Source organism: Neolamprologus brichardi, chromosome 16 (assembly GCF_056152115.1).
Source record: "Neolamprologus brichardi isolate AB-2024 chromosome 16, ASM5615211v1, whole genome shotgun sequence".
In the NCBI taxonomy this organism is placed as follows: Eukaryota; Metazoa; Chordata; class Actinopteri; order Cichliformes; family Cichlidae; genus Neolamprologus; species Neolamprologus brichardi.
In genome coordinates, this window is record NC_142119.1 from 2,258,273 (window position 1) to 2,277,968 (window position 19,696).

General features: G+C 38.7%; 2 protein-coding genes across 2 annotated transcripts in view; one reads left to right on the forward strand and one right to left on the reverse strand.

Annotated features, from left to right (window-relative positions):
• The window catches only part of mlphb (melanophilin b), a 41,801-nt gene extending 35,108 nt beyond the window's left edge, over window positions 1-6,693 (forward strand). The window contains exons 11-15 of the mRNA XM_006807598.3: window positions 453-602; window positions 706-774; window positions 1,102-1,150; window positions 1,722-1,816; window positions 4,771-6,693. Of these exons, the coding sequence (XP_006807661.2) occupies window positions 453-602; window positions 706-774; window positions 1,102-1,150; window positions 1,722-1,816; window positions 4,771-4,797 (390 nt within the window). The 3' untranslated portion in view covers window positions 4,798-6,693. The remainder of the gene's footprint in view (window positions 1-452; window positions 603-705; window positions 775-1,101; window positions 1,151-1,721; window positions 1,817-4,770) is intronic.
• Window positions 6,694-15,110: 8,417 nt separating this feature from the next.
• LOC102798210 (ras-related protein Rab-17-like) lies at window positions 15,111-19,696 on the reverse strand. The gene is made up of 5 exons (XM_006807599.3): window positions 19,252-19,696; window positions 16,079-16,230; window positions 15,862-15,987; window positions 15,662-15,755; window positions 15,111-15,342 (listed from the first exon to the last, which is right to left on the reverse strand). Exons 1-5 carry the CDS (start codon window positions 19,430-19,432, stop codon window positions 15,212-15,214), a joined length of 684 nt encoding a protein of 227 aa, XP_006807662.1. The 5' UTR covers window positions 19,433-19,696; the 3' UTR covers window positions 15,111-15,211.

Here is a 19,696-nt window from a genome sequence, read left to right on the forward strand (position 1 = left end):
ATCACTCCCAGATTGTCGGAAAAAGAAGACGAATTAAATTAATAACTTCTGCTTAGCTGCCGTGCTAAGTTTCCTCAACTGTTTTCACCGGCAGTTCCTTGCATTTAAGCTGCAGTGCAGTCATGATGTTTTCACATCACTTCACTACAAGTTTGTTCAGCCAGCATTACCTCAATTAATTTAATGTATTTAAAGTATCAGGTAACACTGGCTTTTAGTATCAGGAAAATGGACGGGGGACCAAACTTATTGAGCCGGTGGTCACGAAGAACTGCAGATTTTGGTACATTTGATTTGGCATAACTGTAAGCAGGTACCAATCAAGTGGCACCATTTAGCTATCACATAATTTGTTAACATGACATCATTTCAACTTTCATTAAGTTTTTTTGTTGTTGTTTTTTTTACTTGAAAATGAACATTTTTGCTTTCTGACTGGACTTGTCTTCCAGGCTAATGACTCCTCTGAAAGCCTGGAGAGGAAGGGTCACCCCCTAGAGGAGGGATCAAAGGCAAGCTTCAAAGGATCAACTGCATTACTGGTTGAACTGGAAGACAAAGTAGCTCAAGCAGCAGCTAATGTCCAGAATGCCCAGAGTGAGGTGAGGGTTACATTAAAGGCTAAGTAAAGTTTGATTTGTATTGAAAATGCAAAGAGGTGTAAAGTTGTGGCACATCCTGTCATTTCTTTCTTTTTACTCCAAGGTGTCTGACATCGAGAGCAGGATTGCTGCCCTGAACGCTGCCGGCATGTCCTCGGATAAAAAAAGAAAGGTAACACCGTTTATAGCGCTGAGTTTCATATCCAGAACTGTTATGACAGAAAACATTTGCTTATACAAAACCCTTTTATGTTTGTGTGAAATCAAACAAGTGGACACAGGAGTTATTCTTAGAGCCAACGTGTTTTCTGTGATTATGTGGCACGATGGTCTTTGATTTGCCTCTCAAAATAACCACAGATGTGATTTCTATGAGTAGGTCTGCCTTTGATGAACATTTGTAAAGCATCGAGGTGCCAGAATGCTAATAGAATAAAAGTTTTCCCACATCCTGAATTTATGTTTTTTTCTCCTTGCCTTCTGCTTTGTTGTCTTGCAGTCCGCAATCCCGATCCAAGCCAGAAGACTTTCCTACAACTTTCCCACAAGTAAGAACTGACACTGAGATCAATCCCCAGGGCATCACAGCTAACTCAGAACATCTTAACCTTTTGAAACTTAGAACACATGATGAGCTGCTTTATAACTCAGTGAACACTGTGTCCTCGTTATACTATGGCTTTAATTTTCCCAGCTGGATAGCGCTTCATCTGATTCATTGAGTGGAAACAGTACTGTGTTTTTTTGTTGTTTTTATAAAGAATAGAGAATATATCTAACTTTTTAGCATATTATGTTATTTTTTTTTATCTTTCTTTGCTGCTGAAAAGTTCTTTTTAGGCCAAATTCAAGTCAAGTGCTTTTGTAACCTGCTCTTGGACTTGGTGCCAGTTGTTATTTAAAGTTCATAGAGTGTTTCTAATTTACTTTCCCATCAACGTTTTCCAATAAGCTTATTTTCACCATCCCACATCTGGGATTTTGAAACATCACATTTGTTTCTAACTGTTAGATTCTGGACTGAATTCCAAAAAGAGCCATAATTTGACTTTTAACTGTGATTTAATAAAATAGAGCCTGCAGAATACAATGTACAATGCAGCTGATGTATGTTTCCAGACCAGGTGGACAGGTTTACCAGGAACTCCCTCTACAGGGGCTCACTGACACAGAGGAACCCAGTGGCAAAGGCCAAGACCAGGGCTGCCTGTGCGGTATGACCCCACCCTACGGTGCTGGGTGCTGTGAAGAGTTCAATTCCAAAACTACATAAGTGCCATTTGGAGAAAAAAAAAGTGCTGCAACAAAACTGGCATCCGATGCTTACCGATTTTTTTTTATGTGAGAAGATTGATTCCACTGTCATAGTTAATTTTACATTAAGTTGGGAGATCTACAGCCGTGAAGCTAAATTTGAATTTGTACTTCTGTGCTTGTCGGGTTCTGAAAAGACCAACAACATCCTCAAAAAATGCTGTCCACCGACACGCTGAGGATTAGTGTTTGGTTTGGGATGTTTATTTTTTTAACTTTATCTTGTGGTTGTTACAACTTCCTGGATAGGTTTAGGAGAAGCAACATATTTAGGTTCAGGTAAAGGTCCGAAACGTGAAAATCAATGTGGAAACATGCGGCTGATTTATCTGAAGGCCACCAGATGGCGATTGGAGTGGTTGCAACAAAACACTCCACTACTAGACGTCTATAGGAAAACAGCTTTCTCTCTCTGGAAATAGTTTACTGCTGAGTTTATGGGCTCAGTCACTAATTTTGGGTCATATTGAATAAAAAAATTAAGTCTGCTTGTATATATAGGTAATACAAGGTTTCAAAATTGAAAATTATGTGTGGTATCAAAGTTACAAAGTTATGAATCACAAGTGATTAGCCAATGAACAGTCACAGTCAGGCCTGCCCTTCCTCATCGCATCCTATTTTTTTTGCAAAACATGCACATTTTGAGGCTTCAGAAAAGGTCGACATAAAGCAGTGGGTGACTTAAATGTAATCACACTGATCTTTTATACTAAGATACGTTTTTATACAGTAATCGATCCAGGCTGGGGTTTAATACCACCTTAAAAAAGTCAAATCCCTGCTTGTGCAGTCTCCCTTAATTACTCAGTCAGATCCAGCCCTCACTTTCAGAAAGCTTAATTCAAGGTTTTTGTAACTTGTCAGTCAAAAAAAAGCTGCTTTGTAAACCTGCGCACTGCATTTTGTGCATTTTGTCCCATGTCATGAATGAATAAAAAAACAAAATAAAGTGAAACGAGACTCCATCTGAAGGTGAGGATGCTAGAGATGCTCCTGAGCTGCTCCAGTGGATTTGTGCAAAGTTTAAGGATCCATGAAAGTGGATATCAATCTTCTCAGCTAACCTCCATCACAAAACGTGGATTCATGCATTTTCCCAAATGTGAATACAAATTCCTTTAGTAAAATGCTTTGAATATCAGGAATGAACTCTTCACGTGCTGATCACACCAGGCTTTCACTGCTTGTTTGATTTGAGCTGCTGGTGGTTTCTAGCTTTGTGGTGTTTTGAAATAATTGCATTTTTTAACGCATTTGCTGCTTTTTTCCCCAATCAAGTGCACACGTTCACATTTCCTGAATCATGTTTTTGTTGGTAAAGGAAAGAGTTAAATCTCATACTGGGTTAAAATGACTTTGTCTGAAATTAAGTGCATACGCTGGGATGTTTGATTACATAATATAATGGTGGAAAATCTCAGGGTCATTTTGATAAGAAAGAAAAATAATGGCATCAGTGATTATGTGGCTGTTTTAAATAATATAATTGGCTTCCTGCTTGAAGAAATATGCATGTCTGCATTACACTTTGTCTCTGAGTTGAAAGTACCTAAAGTCAATGATAAGAATTTTAAAAAGAGCCAGAAACAATATTTTCTGAGGCCTCCCTTGTTAAGAGAAAAAATGTGAACCTTAAATCACAGGAGTTTTTTGCTTTTTTTACTATTATCACTGTAGGAGCCTCATCCAGTAAAATATATCTAATTTTTAACACAGTCCAGTGTTCAGCAGTCCTCAACCTAGTCATAGCCAGAGCAACCCCAATATGAACACACTGTAATTTGATCAGTGCTCAGCTTTTGCTCTACACTGTTATACTTTGCAGAAGCATTATAAAGCACGTAAAAACGTGCTTATTTTCTCTTAAAAGTGGACCTATTCTGCCTTTCCTTATTTTCTGTAATTAACATCATATACATCCAGGTGTTTGACTTCATATTAAACATGCCCCAAGTTTGTGGTCCGCATGTGTATAAATAATCCCTGTAACACAAAAGCTCAAGCTTCAGACACCTCTAAACACTGTTTCTAACAGGTTTTTTTTTACTTTTGGCTCTGTATGATGTCATGGAGAAAAAATGTCCCTAATTTGGTCATCTCAGACACAGAAGCCCCACCCACCTGCTTTTCAGATCTTTACCAGAAAGCTGTCTTATGCTACAGCGACAGTGGGGCCACTTTGCTTTTATATATGAATATACAACCAGCTGTCAACCAGTTGGGTTGAATCCCCATTGCAACCAGATGCATTGCTGAAAAATCTAAGTGACTGAAGCTAATTACAATTGTTTACCAAATGCATACAAATACAGTTCAATCAAAGCCCAACCATTGATTTCACCTATTGACAGGAGGTTTCCGCCGTCTTTTAACTTCAGTGTGGCTGAGGCATTAGCAGGAGGGTGGTCTTAAAAGGACAACAGCTGAAGTAATTTGTTTCAGACAGACAGTGAACTGGCGGGACCGAGGCTCATTAGATAAATAAAATAAACAAGATGAACAAAAAATATTTTAAACTGTGATCCACACAAAGCTACCCAAGTAGAATCTAAGAATAAAACTATGCAGTTGGAAGTGAGCATCATAGGTCCACTATACTACGCTGTACATCTGTTGTCAATTTCGTGTTCCTTTCTTCAAGCCTGAGTGATCATTCACAAACCTCACAGCTTGCATAATGGCTCATAAGTCATCAGCAGGTTTATAAATATTTCTAACATGTATTAAACACATATTGATCTTTTGTCTCGGTTGCTTTGAAACAGTGATTTCATTAACCCAATCAAAGCATTAAATGGCTGATTAACCATAATACTAGTCAATCAATATTTTTGTCTCTCTTTTCTTGTAGAAACCAGTAATGACCCAGGGCTCATGAGGAGGAGGCTGAGTGTTATCTGACTGACAAGTCTTTCAGTTATTACATAATGCTTTACACACTGGAACTGAGCAGCAAAACATGAACTATTCACAAAAGGAGTGTTTTTGTTCTTTGAAACAAATGCATTTGAACCAACACGTGGCAACCAACAAACGGTTGCCACGTGTTATGTTTTCCTGAGTTATCAGGAAAAGTACTACAGAACTGTGGCTGGCAGTCAGTTATCAGTTTTCAGTTTTCTTTTCCTGACCATAGTGCAGTAGTTTGTTGCCTAGACATAACAATGTAGTTTTGGAAATTTAATCCAATCCAAATTAAATCCATTTAAAGCTGGAGAAACATGACTTTGTGTACATATGAATAAGAATCTTAAATATGAGATCTGACTGATGAAAAATCTTGTTCATGAAATTCATGTGCAGTTACACGGAAGTATATAAAATTTGCTGAATTTCATGAACTTAGAAATTGCCGTACAACCATGTTGGTTTAGGTTTCCCATATAAATTGCCGAATTTGTCAACTGAGCAATCCAATCTTCTTACATTTATCTTTAAAAGGTGTGTTTTTGATATTGCTGTTGTTTTACAGGGCTAAATCCATAAAGTATATTACACGTGACATGCACTAACATAAGTATAAACATTTACAGAATTTGTATACACTAACATGCAAGTTAACACATGCATTTGCCTTAATGTGCAAAAGCACTGATTGTACTAATATGGAATTTATAACTGGTTAATTCATCGTTGTGGATAAACCAAAATATGCATTGCATGCTTTAAATGCAGTTTCAGCAAACAGAATCAAGCCAGTGAAAAAGAGGTGCAATTCTAAACTGTAAATCAGTTTGAATTACTCTGAAATTTTCACACACAAAAAAAAAAAAATATATAGATAAATGTATATTTTTTATAGTTTTTTCTATTATTAATAATCTACGGTGTGTTAGAAAGTTTAATTGATTGTAAAATTAAACTGATGTCACAGTGAGAAGAGCAGGTCTGATGTGATTGTTTTATAATATATGACATTTATGTAAGTTAATGAATAAAATGTATACGGACTATATAGAAGTACACACTGTATGCATTATGGTGTTGGAAAATATTTTTATATTGGATTAATAAATCATGCACATTCATTTTTAACTAAATCTTTGAAATCAATATGTTTATGTAATCTCAGCATATATGGAAAAATTAATAACAAGTGCAATTAAATATACATCTTTTTTGTCTTTGAGGAGTTATAGTGAGTGAAAGAAGTCAAAACATTGTACTGCTTGTCAGATTTCAAGGTTTTTATGATAAGTTGGAATTTCAATCATTCACTAATTTGTCACTTATTGTAAAATTTTAGCTGGAGCATCTTTGTTGACCATAATTTATAGGCTCAACATTATCGTGTATTCAATAACATCTGAAACTAAACACATCAGAAGAGTGTTTACTGAGATCGTAGATAAAGAATGAATGCTCACTTGCTTATAGTGGACTATACAGTTGGGTTTCTGCTTATATCCAGAAAAGCCGGCTCCCTGCTGGCCTTTAGAAGGAATGTAGGTTGACTTTGATTTCACGTTTCAAACTTGGAAGCTATGTCCATCTTCTATATACAGTCTGCAAGGAGAGATTACTTGCCTAGCTTGGACTAGCTTAATATTGATACTATATTCCAATTAAGCTAACTGATCCCAAGAAGTCCTACACACTGCCCTTTCAGTTGAATTTATCCAAACCTTTGAAAACAGCAGTGTTTATTTATAGGGTGTACAATGACATGTCTTCGGAGATGACGAAGAATGTATCCATGATGTAATGATAAACTGGGTGTGCACTGTGTAAATAAATCCATATGCTTTTATAAAGGGCTGGAGACTGAACGATGCGAGGAGGTTCACAGCCTGTGAGCTTCACAGTCACAGAATTGCTTTACTTTATGTATTACAGTTTAAGATCAGCATTTGTAGCCACTGGAGAGAGAAACTGACAACACGTATTTATTTGACTTTTTTACTGATTTGATTTATTTACTTTTCTGAATCACCATAAAGATTGTTTGAAGCCTGTGTTAAATTATCACTTTAATTGAAATTATTTGCATCACTGGTCTTATTAAATTATTTACAAGCTAAACTGTTGTTTTCTGTCCTTTTTTAGCCATTGGCGTAGATTATTGTATCAAGCAGCAGCTTTCATATCAGTATAATCCAATCAAAACCTTAACAAGTCACACCAGCTTTTTCATAGTGCCTCTTTGTTAACTGAATCTCCAGGGAAGGTTTTATCTCTGCGCTATGGAAAGAACAATTTAAATAGAAATATACAATAATCCCACATTTAAACATTAACTTTGTATATTTGTATATTTTTAAATAACTTCATGGCATCTAAGTTAAAATAATAAAAAGCACTAAATAACCAGTAACAAAAAGCTTGGTAAGACTATAGCAGCTCATTAAAATAGATTATGACAAAACAAAATAGCTCAATTAGGTTCAACCTAAAAAAGCTCAACTAAACAGAACAAAAGACAACATAACTTTTAACTAAAATTCTAGATGAAATAAAATAAAATGTCTATGTAGCGTTTGATTGATTTATTTTTTTTAAAGATCAACTGTCCAACAGAAGAAAAACCTCCACGCTGATTGTTGTGTTGACTGAAAGCTGTGCTGCCATTCTTGCACGTGCATACATATTCTTCCTGAAAGGTGGGTGACATCAGCATATCAACATACCGCTGCCCCTCCTGCTGCATATAAAGAAATGATGACACAGATGATAAACTGGCACCTGGAGAGACCCAGACCTGAGAAGCACAACCCCTTTATAGATCAGGTGAGAAGAATCTGAACACTCTTTCTCTTGTAGTCTTACTTCAAGTCATAAATTTATTTTTCTTGCCTTTCCTGCCCAGACAAAGTCCTACACCTGTTTGCCTCAGCTGGGACGTAGCAAAGCAACCGTTGAAGTTTGGTTCTGCAGGTCAATATGTTTCGAAACGGTAAGTCTTCACATGTGTTCGGTATCTCTATTATGCCTTTCAGTTGCAAAACCAAACTGAGGATTGTTTGGCTCTGCAGTAATGCAACCATGTGATTAAGACAAAGTCGAGCCAGAGAGTCTGAGTAAGAGAAAAACGGGGGGGGGGGGACTGCTTAAGCATCAGATGTGTTATTTTTGACTGATCCAATCTGCTGATTACATTGTTTGCTTTCCTTCATCCAGAGTTTACTCGTTCTTCATGCTGTTTTCAAACAACAGTAGAAAACCAGTTATGCCATTCACTTTGAGGCCATGGAGTAATTAAACTTACTTTAAAGTCGGCTTTGATTGAATTCCCATAATATGCAGAAGGGCAGCTCAGTCAGTAATTATATTTTCCATTTGTGTCAAGTGACGGTTCTTTGTATAAGCAACAAATTGACAAACCCAGCACAACGGTACATGTGTGCTTTTTTCCTGCTGCAGATGGAGCTAAAATGAGGGTGTGTGTGATGCTGTTTGTTGTCTTGCTGTTGCTGAATGGGACTCTGAGTGAATCTCAGAGAGATGGCTCTGTCATTATTAGAGGTAAGGGTTCCCCTAACTACCCTTATCAATTGTTATTTATCCTTGACTTTTTATTATTTCTGCTTTTCTTTGTTCTTATTTGATTTAAATTTCCATGTTTGTCAGTCAAAAAAAAGCTGCTTTGTAAACCTGTGGATCATTTTGGAATCTGGTCAAGAAATATATATATGTATTTAAAGCAGTACAGAGGTTAGAGTTGCAGTTAGAGAAAATTAAAATCAATAAATAAAATAAAGTACAAATAAATCTTCCTTCACAAACTGGACCAGATCAAAACATACCACTCTCACAGCCTCTTGCTGCATTTTTCTTGGCTGTAGAAATATATAAATATATATAATATATATACTTAACTCTAACTATTTACAATTTGCTAACAGTGACAATTAGTTTCTTAACTTAAATATCTTGGCTGTGGAGGTTACTAAGAGAAAACTTTGAGGCTCCTCTGTACTCTCAAAACGCTGCTTAAAACTGAAGTCAGAGCAGGAAAAGCAGAGACAGCAGCAGGTTTTTCTAACGTGCTAGTGTCCCATCACTCTCCCATCAAAAGCCAGATTTTTATCTACAATGCGCAAACAGCTAGAAAAAGCTGCTGGCCTCACAAGTTGACAAGCTACGGACATTGTTAAGAAGACACAGAGATGCCTGTGAGATGCCTACCCTATAGAGATTTCATTCACTCCGTAATCAAGCTGAATTTGTTCAGCTTCCAGAAACATCAGCCAGGTGTGGTCACAAGGTGGCAGTGATGTAAAGAGTGGATGCAAACAGACATGGGAGAAGCATTATGACAGAAACCTGTCTGACATGAAAGGAGAGATATGTTCACTTCATTTTTGTATTTCACTTAAAAAGCAGTGTTTGCCCTGCTTAACCTGATTGAACACCACTGATCTAACACACTATGATGTGGCGGTAAGCAGGCACAAGGAAATGTGTGCACAAATAAGTCCTACTATTAGAAATGCACAAGTCTAAGTTCTGTCTTACAGATCAAGTGCAACCATCCCCATATCTGACAATCTTGTAAACATCCAACTGGCAAGTTTCACGTAGGGTACTGATTCCAGCTGCTTTAGCCTTGCAACAGTTGCTGCATATTTCCTTTGCGACCCACCTCCACCACAGCTCCTGGAGTTGATGCTGCATTTTTCCAATGCCTCGTATCTGTTGTCATTGAAGAGCAGGAAAGTCCAAGAATAGAACTATACCACCATATAAATTACTAGATGTGGAAATATCATTCTTTTTATGACAGTTTGGCTCTGACTAAATTATATTAGTGCTGCCAGAGTTAATCTCGTTAAAATGACGTCAACGCCACGTTAACGCGGCAAATCTCCGTTTGCGAGTTTGTGCGGATCACCCCGTGCCAGGGGCTGCACGGCGCTAATGCGTTTTACATGCTAACAACACTAAGGCATTGATGCCATGCAGCGTTTAACAAGATTAATGCTGACAGCACTAATTTTTGCAGAAGTAAAAAAAAAAATATCTGAATGGAGTCCATTAAGTTGACAGATTGGAATAGGGATGGTGAGCTACTGTAATATTCTATATTTCACACTACAACACTGTCAAGAACAGAGTAACTGTAATCTCTCTTTGTCTTAACTTAACATCAGACAATACATCAAGCCTGTCTGACCTGCTTAAGTGGTCTATTTCTGATGGTGTTGGTAATTTCAGTGGCAGTAAGAGCAAAATTTATTCAGACATTAAAAAGTTGTCAGTCTGAGGCAAAGACTAAATGGCAGTTGTCTTTGCAGTAATCTCCAATAAACAAGTGTGTACCCAGTTTACAGTAATTGAATTCAGTTTGTATTTACATTTACAATAGCGGTGGAGTTTCAGTTGCTTTTATAGAGAAAATGGGACATGATGATATGATGATTTAAACAAAGATTTAAATGTCATTTTAACCACAAACAGAAACAAAAAAATATGAACAACATTTTATTTATTTGTTTTTATTTTTCAAATAGCATTTTCTATGCTAAAATACTACAAAAACATATAAATTTTGTTTTGCAAATGAACGTTCAACAAACAATCATAGATCCAAAACATTCGACAAACTATGTTTTGTGCAATCTTCAGTGTGACTCTTTCTGAATGAGATCCAGCCACTCATATAACAATCTGGCATAGTTTTAGCATGTTCCTTTCCAGCCTTCTTAAACTGTGACATGTGTCACAGTTTAAGGTTTAAGCAATTATTCTCAAGCGTCATAGTTTTTTGTTTGGGGACTTGTGAAATTTAAATTGATTTTCTTCAGCTTGTCATCTGTCTTTTTTTTTTTTTTTGCATCTGTGTTGCTCAGATCCAGACATCAGTGCCTCCTGGTACACAGGCAGGGGGATCAGACCTCTTGGGAGATTTGGTCGAAAAGCTGCAAGAAGAAATGAACTTCTGGCTTTCATCACAGCGAGAGTTTATAGACCGACAGCTGACAGCGGCGTTTGGATCACACAATGAGAACACTGTGGATCGTTGAATAGCTGCTATGCTCTCATTGTTTTAGGTTAAGTAATGGAATTGGTCTTAGATTTAGGAGTTTTCTAACATTACGTTTAGTTATTTTCTGTAAATTCTGTATAAATAATTTGTGTTTTCTGCTCTACAAGCATGGGGATAAAAGAACATATGTAAGAAAAATCAGCATGTAAAGTTGAAAGTGTTACAATTAAAGGAATCCATGAATTAATGTAACATATATTCTGACCTCTGAAAAGGTTTGATCAATAATGAAATTGTTTGTTTTATGATAATGGTCTATGACAGAAATGCTCCAACAAGAACTGACAACAAAACTGGATGAAGGCACCGTGTAATACAGATACTCTTCATACAGTGGCTTGCAAAAGTATTTGGCCCCCTTGAACTTTCCCACACTTTGTCACATTACAGCCACAAACATGAATCAATTTTATTGGAATTCCACGTGAAAGACCAACACAAAGTGGTGAACACGTGAGAAGTGGAACCAAAATCAGACATGACTCCAAACATTTTTTACAAATAAATAACTGAAAAGTGGTGTGTGCGTAATTATTCAGCCCCCTTTGGTCTGAGTGCAGTCAGTTGCACATAGACGTTGCCTGATAAGTGCTAATGACTAAATAGAGTGCACCTGTGTGTAATCTAATGTCAGTACAAATACAGCTGCTCTGTGACGGCCTCAGAGGTTGTCTAAGAGAATAATGGGAGCAACAACACCATGAAGTCCAAAGAACACACCAGACAGGTCAGGGATAAAGTTATTGAGACATTTAAAGCAGGCTTAGGCTACAAAAAGATTTCCCAAGCCTTGAACATCCCACGGAGCACTGTTCAAGCCATCATTCAGAAATGGAAGGAGTATGGCACAACTGTAAACCCACCAAGACAAGGCCGTCCACCTAAACTCACAGGCCGAACAAGGAGCTGATCAGAAATGCAGCCAAGAGGCCCATGGTGACTCTGGACGAGCTGCAGAGATCTACAGCTCAGGTGGGGGAATCTGTCCATAGGACAACTATTAGTCGTGCACTGCACAAAGTTGGCCTTTATGGAAGAGTGGCAAGAAGAAAGCCATTGTTAACAGAAAACCATAAGAAGTCCCGTTTGCAGTTTGCCACAAGCCATGTGGGGGACACAGCAAACATGTGGGGGACACAGCAAACATGTGGAAGAAGCTGCTCTGGTCAGATGAGACCAAAATGCAAAACGCTCTGTGTGGAAAACTAACAGTGCACATCACTCTGAACACACCATTCCCACTGTCAAATATGGTGGTGGCAGCATCATGCTCTGGGGGGGCTTCTCTTCAGCAGGGACAGGGAAGCTGGTCAGAGTTGATTGAAGATGGATGGAGCCAAATACAGGACAATCTTGGAAGAAAACCTCTTGGAGTCTGCAAAAGACTTGAGACTGGGGCGGAGGTTCACCTTCCAGCAGGACGACAACCCTAAACATAAAGCCAGGGCAACAATGGGATGGTTTAAAACAAAACACATCCATGTGTTAGAACGGCCCAGTCAAAGTCCAGATCTGAATCCAATCGAGAATCTGTGGCAAGATCTGAAAACTGCTGTTCACAAACGCTGTCCATCTAATCTGACTGAGCTGGAGCTGTTTTGCAAAGAAGAATGGGCAAAGATTTCAGTCTGTAGATGTGCAAAGCTGGTAGAGACAGACCCTAAAAGACTGGCAGCTGGAATTGCTCAGGGGGCTGAATAATTACGCACACCCCACTTTGCAGTTATTTATTTGTAAAAAATGTTTGGAATCATGTCTGATTTTCATTCCACTTCTCACGTGTTTACCACTTTGTGTTGGTCTTTCACGTGGAATTCCAATAAAATTGATTCATGTTTGTGGCTGTAATGTGACAAAGTTCGAGGGGCCGAATACTTTTGCAAGCCACTGTAGATAACTAATGGCATCCAAGGCAACAGTTGCATAAGAGAGAGAGCAAGCAACCACCTGACAGCGTTACCTTAAGTCACCAAAAACAGGTTACACACACACACACAGGATTCTGTTGGGTTTAAATGGCACTTCTAGTGTGTGTTTTAGCATCTAAAACAAAATTATAATGGGAATGCATAATGTGTAAAGTCTCAACAGCCCAGTCAAGTTGCATTAGCAGAATACTAATGTTTTATGGACAGTCACTGCCTCCCTGTGAGAAAAACTACAGTGTTGGTTTGAAATATTATCCTTTGTGAGTTTGCAAAAATGGAAATATAATGTGGCAGTTTTTGTTTGGAGGCTGGTAAATCATGACTTCAACCACTCAGCTAACCTATTCATGCCACACTTCTGAACTTTAGCCAGTTTCTTAACAATGGTTTCTAGCATAAAGAGGAATGCATCCCCTAGGTCGGCTCTGGCAAGTCGTGATAGCAAAACAACAGAAAGCAGCCAACCTTGAAATGATAATAAAGTGCAGTTACTCTTCAAGCAGATCTTTTTAATTACTCTGTGATTTGCAGAATGACTTTGCACAACAAAGAGCCCTGGTTCCATTACACAACTTCTGTACAGCTTTGGCACAAAGGCAATTCAGCTCACTGCATTCTTGATTTAATCACTAGTGAACCTTTGTCCACATCTTCACCGCTGAGCATAGGCTTAGTGTTGTTTATTGCTCAAAAGTTTCAAATGAAGAAAAGTTTGGCTAAGATCACAAGAAAATGTAGAAAACATCTGCAAATATGAAACAAAGGAGGGTTTATACACTAAATCACAATACAAATGACAACTAAATCATCCTAGTTTTATTTTCACTCTATTTCATCTCCTCTGCGTGAGGCATTTTTTTGTTTCTGTGAACTAAAGAAGGGGGCCAGGGCTCTGTCAGAAGTCCTACAGAAGCTTGGTTTCAATCAGCATTAAATAGCCTCATTTATACTGAAGATTTATCAGCAACGTTTTAAATCACTAAACAGTAAAAAGTCCAAATTCGAAGCCATCATGTGGAGAAAAACTGTTGTGTTTGTGTGAAGAGAACACGGAAGAATGTTAAGCAAGAGCAAGTGACTTAATCCAGGAGAGAAAAGTTGCTTTATGGTGCTGTCCGAATACAACCAGCAACATTATTTTGTTGAATGCATTTGGGAGTCTTTTAAATCTTTAATTCTATTGTTTGTTTTTATTATTGATTGTTGGATAATTTAATCCACAAACCTTGGTTCAGCTGAGGAGAGGAAAAAAGGGTCCATGTGCAAGTCTCAGTTAAGATTAGCCAGCTGAATCCATAAAAAGCTAAACTAAAAACCACACACTGAGCAACTTCCAGACAAGTGACAGAGAGTGAAGCCCAGTGTACTCCCAGCATGGATGCAGCTTGAGCCGAAAAGTCCGCTTTTCTGTGTTTAATTAGAAGTGCTATGGGGGTCCGTGTTGGCTAACACTTTTCAGGTTTTCACACCTCTAACTTTAAGTCCATAATTTTTTTGACACTACTAACTTGTTTATTTGTGCTGTAAAGTTGGACATTTTAACATGGGACTGATGGGGACTGAGACTGACTGCTGGACCCTCAGGTGACCCTTAGAGTATCTGTAGTTTTTATTTTTTTTATTTTTTTAGCAATGACTTCATCTTGCAGTTTATTAAATTGGAGGTGGGGGACGCGGGGGTGTCAGTCTCTCCTTGCTTATCAATAAAAGTCACCAGCCTACATTGATTTGTAATGTATTTTATAGATTTTTGAGTGTCTGCTCTCAGGATGAGGTATGGAAAGAACAGAAAATAAGCTCATTTGCAGTAAATATTAATTGTGTCACTTGGAAGTTTCTTCAGTGTTAAAGTGATTCATTCACCCTGCAGCATTCAAAGTTTTAAATTACTGGAATATTGTACTTCATAATACTGTAATAATTACCTCTATTGTGCAAACCACACTCAAATGAACTGTGCTGAGGCATCTCCATTCCAGTGTGATTGCATGCCAAAAGTAACCAGGCAAGAAAACGCAGAGTGGAGGCAATCAGTGCCAGTTCAACATCTGGCACGCAGACAGGCTGAGGGGGTTTACTGCCTGCTGGAGGCTGATCCCAAGCCCACTGAGAAGAATCAGAAGAACCAGTTTACTGAATATGACAGTGAAATAAAACAAACTGAGACTGTATTCTTGGGTTAATCTTAGGCATGTTTCGGGATAAACAGCATTTTGTGTTCTGGTAACCAGAGTCAGAATCAAAAAAGGAAGAGGACCACAAATTCCAAAATCCACAAGCATTTTATTGTCATGTTACGTATCCCATCCTTGAAATAATTAAGACAAACAGAAAGACACAACAGAAACAGGCAGCCAAGCCACTGGCAGTCATACAGCTTAAGGTCCAACTTTGCAGCAGGATGAAAACAGATTGACTGAGTCTCTGTGCTGCAGCTCCACACTCGGCATCTCCTGCCACTCTGTCAGACCTCCCTGCTGTGCTCCAATGCACTCGAACACTCTGTGGGCTGAATCAGAGCTCTGTTACCACAGACATGAAACTCACAGCTGTATTATATTACAGCGGGAACATGCAGACATTTCAGAGGCCAGACTTTGAAAGAAAAAAGGCAAAGAAAACTTAAACCTCTAACCTGGACTTATGTAATATTTAATAGTTCTCATACTGCAAGTTATTGCCTCATGTTGGTATCTACTGCCACCTACTGTCCTTTCTTAGGATACTAGGATATTTATGTTGTAAATTTTAATCCTAATACTTTTTATTAGTAAGGCTTCCTGTGAAAAAACACAGCAGAAATCTTTCCAGTGTTTCTTTTTTCTTACCTATTGATTGCAGCAGCTCGGTGACTTGCTCTCCAGAGAGGGCTGAGGTCTCGGTGAAGTACAAGCCCCTGCTACTGGCTAGACTTTGTCCTTCCTGGAGGAAGAAATCAGAACTGCTCATCACTGAGTTGGACTCTCTTTACATGTGACTCTGTGCAGGTAATAAGATTACAGGAGCGTGCTTGTCTTTGTCTGTATACCTCCAGTGGCACTTGCCGATCGTGAGCCAGATCTCCTTTGTTGCCTACCAGCCATATAACAGTAGATCCTGGTATGTACTGTTTCTCGAGCTCTTTGAGCCACACCTGAGCTCTGACAAATGTTTCCTATAATGACACAAGCATGCTCAAGAACAAGACATAAAGAGAAAACCAGTTGATATAAATCATTTCATCGTCAGGTGTGTCTTCGTTTTACCCTTTGCGTGATATCATAGACCAAAAGTGCTACGTGGGCTCCCCTGTAGTACAGCGGAGTGACGCTGTGGTATTTCTCCTCGCCTGCTGTGTCCCATATTTCAAAGCGAAGAGTGGAATTACCCAGATGCACCAACTGGGTGAGGTAAGCACCTGGAGGAGTAGACACCAAAGGAGTGGGTGTGTGAAATTAGAAAAATTGTATTTGCATTATTATCATGATTATTACTGAAGTCTGAAACTTTGTGAAAGCAGTTTATTCTTAAGTGTGATGATGAGAGGACTGATACCGCCACACTGGACTCAGGTACTGGGTTTGGAGATGTAAATTTTTAACATATGCTCACTGGTCACTTTTTAAGCTACACAAAGCTACTGCTGGCTTGGATCTTCTCTTCAAAGCTGAGAGATTTTTGTCCATGATGACATGATAGTGTCACACAGTTGTTGCACATATATGATGTGAATCTCAGTTTTCACCATATCCTAACGGTGCTGTACTGGGCTGAGATCTGGACGCCATGACATGGTTAGTAACAATGCTCAAGTAGGCTGTGACATTTAAATGATGCTCTGTTGGTACCGAGGCGCCCAAAATGTGCCAAGAAAAAAATCCCCCAAACTATTACAGCACCACCACCAGGCAGGATGGAGGATGTTGTCTGCACTAAATTATGACCCTACCATCCAAATCCTGCACCACAAATAGAAACTCATTAGAGCCGGCAACATTTTTAGTCTCTTTTGTCCAGTTTTGGTGATTTTGTGTGAAATGTAGCTTCAGTTCCACATTTGTCGCTGACACTCAGTGTGGTTTTCTGCTGCTGTAACCCATCTTCAAGCCTGGATGTGTCGTGCATTCAGAGATGCTCTTCTGCATATCTTGGTTGTAACAAGTGATTATTTGAGCTCGAAGCTTAACGCAGTCTAGCCATTCTCCTCTGACCTCTGACAGCGACAAGACTTTTCTCTGGGACAAGACTCCCAGAGAAGTGCAGTTTACTGTATATATCCTCTTTTTCAGATTATTCTCTGTAAAGCCAAGAGATGGTTTTGTGGGAAAATTTCAGCAGATCAGCAGTTTCTGTCACACTTAGACCAGCACGTCTGGCACCAGCAACCATTCATGGTTACTTAAATCTCCTTTCTTTCCCCTTCTGTTGCTCAGTGTGAATTTCAGCTCACCCTCTTGCCCTTGTCTACATGCGTAAATGCTTGAGTCAATCCCATGTCATTAGACATTTACACTTATAATCACTGAAGTAGTGCAGAGTCTCTTGGCAAATGAAAAATAGGACAATATGTATCTTTTACATCATCAATTGATTATTAGAGACATTTTTATATATTAATGATGAAAATGTTCAGCTCTGTGCTGGAATATTGAATTTCTGTTGTGTTAATTACAGGCAAAAAGTGCAATTTATCACAAATTCTCCATGATATAAAGATACGCAAATAAATATAATGACAGATTGCAACTTCAAGAATGAACCAACATAAAGTACTGTATCTTAAGGTGTTTGGCTTCAACATGAGCTAGCTAACACAAATGTTTCACCACTGGATAAACAGTGAAGAGAAACTTTGTATCAAGGCTTTTTACTTACTTACTTAAAAAAGTAAAAAGTCAAGTTAAAGTAAGTAAAATAAAAATGTATGGCTTTAGTTTATGTCTCAAGTGTCTTTGTCTGGCATGAAACAAGGTTTGTGTAGTGGTATTTTTAATGACTCTGAGCCAACTGCCTTCACAAAGGGTTTTTACTGTAACGTCTATTCTGAAATGATTCGATCTTGCCCCCGACAAATATGACAATGAATTAAAACTAAAAACTAACAGAAAAAATCATTAAAACTAAACTGAAATTAGTAAACCCAGTCTGGAAACTAAACTGACCTGAAAATTGAAATAAAAAAACTATAGCCACATGAAAAGAGTTTTAATAGGACTAATTGCAGTCCTGTGATAAACTAACACAGTTGGATTAAGGTCTGGACTTTGGCTGGATCATTAACTGTCACACAGATGGCCTCACCTGTGACTCTTTGTTACACAAAACACTTCATGATGAACTCAATCAGTGCGAGGTGCCCAAATCATCAGCCCCCCACCACTGTGCTAACAGCTGATATGAGGTATTTTGTGCTGATATGCTGTGTTTGGCTTTCTCCAAACATGCTGTTAGACATTATCATCAAACTTGTCCACACTGGTGTCAGGGGACATTGTTCCACAAGTCCTGTGGTTTGTTCTGATGCAGCTGTGCTGACATGTTCTTTTTAGAGAGAAGAGGTTTTCTCTCTGCAGCCTTTTCAAACAATCCACACATGTTCAGTCTTTTTCTAATCACGCTGTCATGAACTTTAACCTTTAACATGCTAACTGAGGTCTATAATGTCAAATGTGGAACTTTTGGTGTTTTTACAGCTTTCCTAAGCAATGCAAAGTCTGACCCCAGGGTGAATTTGATGGGACGTCCAGCCCTGGGAAGACTGTAGCAGTGAGTTAACACACTTGAATTCTCCAGAACAGCAAACTGCCAAAACCTCTTCTTTTCTAGAAGTGCTCACACCTACTAGCGACACCTGGGTCCAACTGTCCATTTTAATTCCAGTGGAAGCAATCAGGGTGTGCTCAGTTTACACAGGACTGTAAAGAATCCTTTGTATTGATTTGCAGTACAAAGGCACAACACCCCCTCACTGAAAGGGGTCAAAGGTTGAGGTTTTTCTCTAATTGGTCACCCAGCAGCACAATAAACACATGTAGCTGTGTCTTTATGTTACTGAGGTAAAACCGAGCTTAGAGCACCGGCATAACCTACAGGTTAACATTCCACGTGTGTTACTCCAGGTCTGCTGAATTTTCCTGTAAAACCTGCTGCTTTTACACAGATGCTTTTTGTTTGGAATCAAACCTAACCTAACCCTAAGCTAGACACAAATATATTACTTAGTGACATTTAAAGGTGCCTGTAGGTGGGTCTTGGTTTGTTAGAGGAAAATAGCACACACTAGCTATTTAGTTCTGTTTCTTATCAAAGCTAAATCTACAGCCAACATGAGAATTGCATCAGTTTTCTCATCCACAACCTCAGTAAAAAAAGCTGATAGTTGATTCACAATGTTACATTTAACCACTGCCATCCACACCTCAGAGTGTCATGAACTCACAGCCTACAGTGGGCGATGTACTCCTGAACTCATCCTTGCTAAATCGCAAAGCCAGACTCGACTTTCCAACACCAGAGCTCCCCAGCAGGACCATCTTAACCCTGAGAGTATGCACTGGTCTGCGCAAAGTGTCACTGTATTGCTGGGCCCCTCCGTGGACCCTTGGGAGAGTTTCCCCCATGAAAAAGCTTAGTTAACTCCAAAACAGGAGGTAAAAAAAAGTCCAAAAAGGGTCCTCAAGTCCTGATCCAACTCTCCTTTTCTTTAAAAACACAACAGTAATTTCAAAGAGTCCAGACAAGCTGAGTCGTCTTGCTTGTTGTGAAAGTGTGTGACTGTTCCAGCTTCAGCTTAAAAAGAAAAGTAAAACTTAAGTCCAGAAATGTGAAGCCAGCAACAATAATCTCACTTCCTTAAGCACACCTACTCCTGACTCGTCTTAAAA